Raw genomic sequence first — 7,381 nt, forward strand, 5'->3', positions numbered from 1 at the left:
TTGCAGTTTTGCCCCGTTACCAGATGTGATTAGCAGATGTGCTATGTTAGATGATATGGTTAGCTGTTGCACTGTTTTAGTGCATATAGTTAGCAATTGTGCTGTGTTAGCAGTTGTGTCTAGCTGTTGCGCCGAGTTAACGGATGTGACGTGTTCACGGACTAAATTAGCTGTTGTACCAGGTTAGCGGATGTGGTTAGATGTCGTGCTGGGTTACCAGATGGGGTTAACTGTTGCACTGTGTTAACGATTACGGTTAGCTGTTGTGGTGTGTTAACAGATGTGGCTAGCTGCTGAGCTATGCTAACGAATGTAGCTAGAGTTTCGGTTGTGCTAGTGGATTTGGTTAGCTTTTAAGCTGTGCTAACAGATGTGGTTAGATGTTGTGCTGTGCTAGCAGTTGTTATGGCAGATGTGTTTAGCTTTGTGCTGTGTTAGCAGATGTGGTTAGCTGTTGTGCTGTGCTAACAGTAGAGGTTAGCTGTTTCACTGTGGTTACAGTTAGCAGTTGCACTATGTTAGCGGTTATGGTTAGCTGTTGTGCTGTGTTGACAGATACAGTAAGATGCTGTATTGTTCACACGGATGTATTTGTGGATTTTAAGGTTAGCTGCTGTGTTATGCTGTGTCCACGGACATGTTTGTGGATCTTGTTAGCCGTAATGCTGCATCTGTGGATGCAGATAGCAGTTGATCGGTCCTGTTTTTGGCCATGCGTTCAGTCTTTGTGCTCTGTTTGTGGATATGGTTAGCATTTACAGCTGTTTATGGAGGCATTACCAGACTGCCACTCCTCATTGAGCTGGCCTTCACTACTGTTCTGCTCTTCATCCTCCTCAACCTCCATTCCGTTAGTAACTGGCCCTCCTGGCTCTTCTTCACCATGGCTAACATCATCTTCCTCAGCCATTCCATTAAAACACTCCTCCTCTGGACTGCATTTGTCAACACCAGCACTAGCCAACCCATTAAGGCCAGCTGCCTCTTCATCAGCTGGACTACTGTTGGATCCACCGCCATCATCGTCCTCTTCGTCATCATCTTCTTCATCACTGCGCTGCTCCTGGAGAAGCCTCTCCATAGATGCTCTGAGCTCCCTCAAATCATCATCCTCGTACACACTGAGAGAGACACAGTCATAAGTGAATGTGTGTGTGAGAGAGAGAGAGAGAGAGACAGAGAGAGAGAGAAGGTGCACATGCATGCATGTTTTATGTGTCTTACTCCTCAGGTTCAGACTGTTCATCCGCTTTATCCTCCAGATCTTCAATCTCCAGGTTGTTGTCAGGAGCAACTGCAACTTCAGGTTCTGCAGCATCACTGAATACTTTACTGAGGTCTGGTAAGGAGCACGTCCTCAGCATCTGATAGAACACACACAAGTGATATCAAACATTACAGATAAGAAATATTCATGTCCTTTTGAAGCAAACTCTATACTCGAATGCTCCAAATGCAAAATTCCCTCCTCAGGTTTCTCAAACTATTTATGAAAAATAAGCTGCAAAAATGGCTCAACCTGTAAGCATGGTTGTGTTGTCACAGCCGTGAGCATGTAAATGACAGGACACATTTAAAAAAAAAAATCCATTTGTTATCTCAGAGGTTCAGGAAGTTCAGCAAACATTGTGCTGTGGGGTAGCACCTGTGTCTATGCATAGACAGAAGGATCCTAATGTTAGAAACAAGCATTTGAAGTTTATTTTTAAATAAACATCCCTGATTATTTCAGTCTGACCTTCACAGTTTGTGCAGCACATTTCTTTGTGGATTGTTTTGTGAACCTGTCACAATGTAATGCAGGCTGTGCAGAGGTTGTCATTGAAGGATGAGGCAGAGCCAACTATATTGCACCTGACAGCAAACTTAAATAAGCACTGTTTTTCAATTCATCTCACAAGTGAAGAGGGTGTTTACATGGAAGTCTTAGAAGCACAGTAGCAAAAAGCATCCCATTTTAAAGCTTAAGTGCAAAATGAAGTGCATAATGATTGTTTTAAAAAGATTTCCAAACATATAGTCCCATCCCAAACTTGAACATTGCTTTAACCAATGCTTTTAGCCTGGTCAGGATGTTCAAACAGAGCAATGTTTTGATACTGCCACACTGCCAGTGTTAACACTTTTAAAAGTAATGATGTAACTGAATTAGCATCAGATTCTTTCAAGTGAAACTTAGTGAGATGTGGGTCACTTCATGGGTTGTTGATTGAATGGAGGCAGATCTAAATGCACGCTTGCAGTTGATTGTAAGAAATAGAAGAGGTTTAAGCTGATTAAATGATCCAATAAAGTCCAACATACGTCACCAGAGAGAAGTCTGTTTTTTCACCGGAAGATTGACATTATAGAACATAGACAGGGTGAATTTCCATTTCATGCTGACTTTAACACTAGTAAATCAATTTACATATTGTTGATTTTCAGTGGTGTAATGTAACAAAGTAATAATACTTTGTTACAGTACTCAAGTATTTTTTGGGAGTATCTGTACTTTACTTGAGTTTTTATATTTCAGACAACTTTTACTCCACTACACTTCCTAATTAAAATGTATACTTTTACTCCAATACATTTCCCCAAAGCAAATTAGTTACTTACTACAAAATAGTCAGAAGTCTGAAGAACACGGACTGCAGGAAAGCAGGTTTGATGAATCAGTGGTCTGGCGTCTACAAGTTAAGACTCCTAAAAACACCTTTGCTCATGTGCAAACAAGTGCGCGCAACCGCTGGTAATTTCATTTCCCACTCAAGTCAAGGCTGGGGTGTGCGATACAGCATCGTCTGAAATAATATGTTGTTGTAATGATGTGCGATCGGACATGATCAAGTAGGCTATATCACCAAATCACACAGAGTTCACGCACGTTGATTTATTTGTCTATTAAAACTCAAAATTCCAGGCATAAATTGTATATGGCAAAAATGCTTCGGTATGCTTTTTATGTCTATATAATTGAATATAGTTAACTTAATCTATATCACACAAAGAGTTTTCTGCAGATATCAGCATGAACACATTTATTAATCATTTTATTCAAGTTCAGTAAAGCAATAAGTGACTTACATTTTAGACATAATATTGCTTGTTTTTGCTCAATTTTGCAAATGAAAATAGTTCCAAACAAAGATCACAGCACTGTTTTGCGTCTCTGAGCAATGGACGATGTTTACTTATTGAATGAATCAGCTTTTTTGAACGAATCGGTTGAATAAATGATTCAGTGATTCACTCATTAACACAGTCAAATGCTTTGTTTCTGAATGAATCAGTCGTTTGAATGAATCGGTTGAATCTCAATGACTCACTCATTAACAGTCACTTGCTGTCACCTACTGGCAGTTTCAATTTCACATTTCGACAATTTTTTTCATGTTTTTAATTATTTCAAATATCAGTATTCAATATTTTATGTTAAAAACAAAACATTAGGCCTATTTATGCATCTGTAACTGCAGTTTAAATGCATCCATGTCCCCTCTGAGATACATTAAACTGTGTAAATACATCTAAATGCTATTGCAGATGCACATTCCAGAAATGTTTTCTTATGTTGGAATGAAAGACGCTAAGTACCGGATGAAGTGCTTCATATTCTTACCCAAAAATACAAAATGGAAGAAAGAGTTAAAACTGAACACAATCTTTCTACTCAAGCTGTGTATGAACATTTTTAATATATATTTATTTGCTTCTTTTCCATTTTGCATTAACTTGTACTTTTACTTTCAATACTTAAGTACATTTAAGATTAAAATAATTTTCGTACTCAAGTAAAATACATATCACATACTTTAAAACTTTTACTCAAGTAATATTCTAAACGGTGACTTCAACTTCTACCAAAGTCATTTTCTGGTAAGATATCTGTACTTTTACTTGAGTATGACTTTCAGGTACTTTATACACAACTGTTGATTTTGCATATTAAGCTAGGATAGGAGAAAATATTTTAACATCAGAAAAAAAGTAACACTTATTATACATCTTTAGTTCTAAAGGCTGATTTATACTTCTGCGTCGGACCTACGCCGTAGGCTATGCGTCAGTTTTCATTTATACTTCTGCATCGTTGTCCGCGTCAACGTGCAGTACACATGCAAACCGCTAGAATGCAGTGTCCACGGGCATGTTGCTGGTGTAACCCGCAGTACCACGGCAAAAGCCGAAGAAGAAGCGGCTCCTCGGAGAAGCATTATAGCCGTGAAGGCAGTAAATAAATATCAAATCATTAAATCATTATTTAAAACTACCAAAAGGAGACAACAACGGAACAGGAGATGGCATTCTTTCAATCTGCACAAGGACTTGTACTACGGCAGATCAACATTATTTGTTGCGGACAACTACTGATGTATAATGCTATGTAGTATAACATGATTAAAACACTTGTTCTTTGCTTTGTTTTATTTTATATAAGAAGGTGTAACATTAAAATATAAGTGCACAAACACACACAAAACTCAAGTACATATGGAGGGAGGGGTTCTTGCAGACCAATCACAGCACTTGCGGTCCGCGTAGAATTGACGCGCTGCTAGATTTTTGGAGAGGTGCACGTCAGGCTACGGCGTATGGGTGTGCGTCTATGCATAAACTACGGCGTAGCTTCGACGCAGAAGTATAAATTGGCCTTAAGGGTCTGGGAGAGCTGAGAATTGTCATAAAAAGTAGCTTAAAACTATTTTTGGTGCAAGAAACCTTGACATTTTAATTGGACTATAAAAGTATAGAAAATGGCTCTTTAATCAATATGAATTGAAAAAAAAATGCACAAGCACAATCTCTAAGCTGCAGTTCAAATATATTCAATCTGAATCGTGTGCAGGAATAAAACGATTTAGCCATTTAACACCCAGCAGGGACTTAAAATTGTCTCCACAGAGCAGAGGAGGGCTTTAATATCGGCGCAGTCATCCATCTCCACCACAGCCGTCGGTACATAGACGCACTGTGTTCTCGCACTTGCACAGTGGAGAAGTGTGCTAAACAGACTGGCAGCTTGCGCTGAGAAAGACGGCATTTAGTGTGTGTGTGATCTGACTGTCCAGTTGTCCAGAGGGTTGGGTGCAAGCAAGCCAAAAGGCCAAATGTGTGGGCGTGTTTGCAAAAGTGTGGGCGTGGGTGTGAATGTTAATGTGCTTTTGTGAGGGCAAAGAAAAGTATTTGTGTATGTGCGCCTGTGGGGTGGGCGAAAAAGTACACAGGCCAGCGCAAAGTCCTTTGGTTTACTGGCACATCAAGGATGTGGAAGAATCGCATTAATAACGCTCCACTCAGGAGCTCAAACACACACACACACACACACACATTCAGCAGTCCATCCAGCACAGCAATGGCCCGAGGCACATCCACACTCATACATATGCCTATGCTCGTATGCACACACCATTATGTGCGCAAAAACTAAAATTTCAGTCTGTGGAAAACAAATAAAAAAATCACCCCCCCCCCAAAAAAAATTCTATGAGATGTACAAATCTGAGCTCCTCTATCATTCTATGCTAAGTGCTACATATTACCGAAGGCTGCCATCAGTTTTTCCTGCTATAGTGCCATCTCTTTCTTCCTCAGTCTTTCTCTTGCTCTTTTTAGTGATCTCTTATCTCTTGTAATTAGTGTGATAAATGGCAGCTGTGGGGTCCTCCATTACTATGCTCTGTAATATGCTGCGTCTCAATGTGCCTACTTATACTACGTCCTTAAAGTATGTACTCTTTTGGTGAGGAAAAAGTACACACTTTTGAGTGTGTAGTAAAAGAGTACGCAAGCTTTGGGACATACTATCACGTCACACAATTACGTCTTTATCGGACCGCTCTGTCACATAGTTACACGCACCCGGTCACTGTAAACTGGCCTGTCAATCATCTTATCACAGTTAACATCCTACACATTTTATTTAATTTAACTTCCTACCGTACTGGAGAGAAAAGAAGTAGCTCGTTGATCTGCCAGTCACTGGTCTTTCATGCGGAGAACTCTGCTGATATTTTCTGCATAATGATGCATTTAAAAGTTCACGACCAAATAGATGTTTATAAAAGTTCACATTACTGTTGCAGATGAAATATAACACGGATAACAATAAATAAATACTTTTTTACCAGGTTAAATGTTGATTATTAGTAACATCCGCCACGTTTGTAGTTTTTAAAGCATTTTATTTGTATTTGTAGGTCTGGACCGAATCCTTCGCCAAAGCGCAATGGATTGTGGGCAATTTTAGCCATTAGAGTGTGCACGGATCCACACTTCAAAAATCGACCTGAAATAGTAGACCATTCGGAGACTTTTGGCATACTCTTTTCAACATACTATGCTTTGGGACACACTTATTTTAATCTCACATACTATTTAGGATGGATAGTATGAACATTGAGACGCAGGGTGAGGCTATATGTGACCCTGGACTACAAAACCAGTCTTAAAGGGATAGTTCACCCAAAAATGAAAATTACCCCATGATTTACTCACCCTCAAGCCATCCTAGGTGTATATGACATTCTTCTTTCAGACGAATAGGTACGTATGACGTAGGCAAACGCGGTGACGAACGCGGAAGTGACGAACGTGGAAGCGCAGAGGAGAGAGCAAAACAAAACACCGGTCACGAATTAGAACAAAACGAGGATTTGTACAGAAAAATGTCGGACGATTTCGATAAAAGCCAAGAGGACACTGTAAACAAAACTTGTTTCTCGCAAGACTAGCATATTCTCACCGGAGCTTATCCTACACCTACGTCATCCACTGGACGCCACTCCCTCGTGAACGAGCGTACGGCAGTTAGCAGAAGCTAGAGATTAAGGTTTATAAAGTTGTAAATATGGATATTTTTCTTACACAAACGCATCGTGTCACTTCAGAAGGCCTTTATTAACCCCCCGGAGCCGTGTGGACTTTTTATAATGGATGGGTGCAATTTTTTGGACTTCAAATTTTGGGCTACCATCCACTCCCATTATAAAGCATGGATTAGCCTGGACATTATTTAATATAACTCCATTTTATTTAATTTAACTTCCTACCGTACTGGAGAGAAAAGAAGTAGCTCGTTGATCTGCCAGTCACTGGTCTTTCATGCGGAGAACTCTGCTGATATTTTCTGCATAATGATGCATTTAAAAGTTCACGACCAAATAGATGTTTATAAAAGTTCACATTACTGTTGCAGATGAAATATAACACGGATAACAATAAATAAATACTTTTTTACCAGGTTAAATGTTGATTATTAGTAACATCCGCCACGTTTGTAGTTTTTAAAGCATTTTATTTGTATTTGTAGGTCTGGACCGAATCCTTCGCCAAAGCGCAATGGATTGTGGGCAATTTTAGCCATTAGAGTGTGCACGGATCCACACTTCAAAAATCG

General features: G+C 39.5%; 1 protein-coding gene across 1 annotated transcript in view; it reads right to left on the bottom strand.

The window, feature by feature from the left end:
• The window catches only part of LOC107601920 (serine/threonine-protein kinase Nek1-like), a 30,426-nt gene that overhangs the window by 6,246 nt on the left and 16,799 nt on the right, over positions 1-7,381 (bottom strand). Inside the window, exons 26-27 of the mRNA XM_016294281.1 lie at positions 1,225-1,364; positions 781-1,121 (exon numbers count right to left, since the gene is read on the bottom strand). Of these exons, the coding sequence (XP_016149767.1) occupies positions 781-1,121; positions 1,225-1,364 (481 nt within the window). The remainder of the gene's footprint in view (positions 1-780; positions 1,122-1,224; positions 1,365-7,381) is intronic.

Source organism: Sinocyclocheilus grahami, unplaced genomic scaffold (assembly GCF_001515645.1).
Source record: "Sinocyclocheilus grahami isolate Dianchi unplaced genomic scaffold, SAMN03320097.WGS_v1.1 scaffold315.1, whole genome shotgun sequence".
NCBI lineage: Eukaryota > Metazoa > Chordata > Actinopteri > Cypriniformes > Cyprinidae > Sinocyclocheilus > Sinocyclocheilus grahami.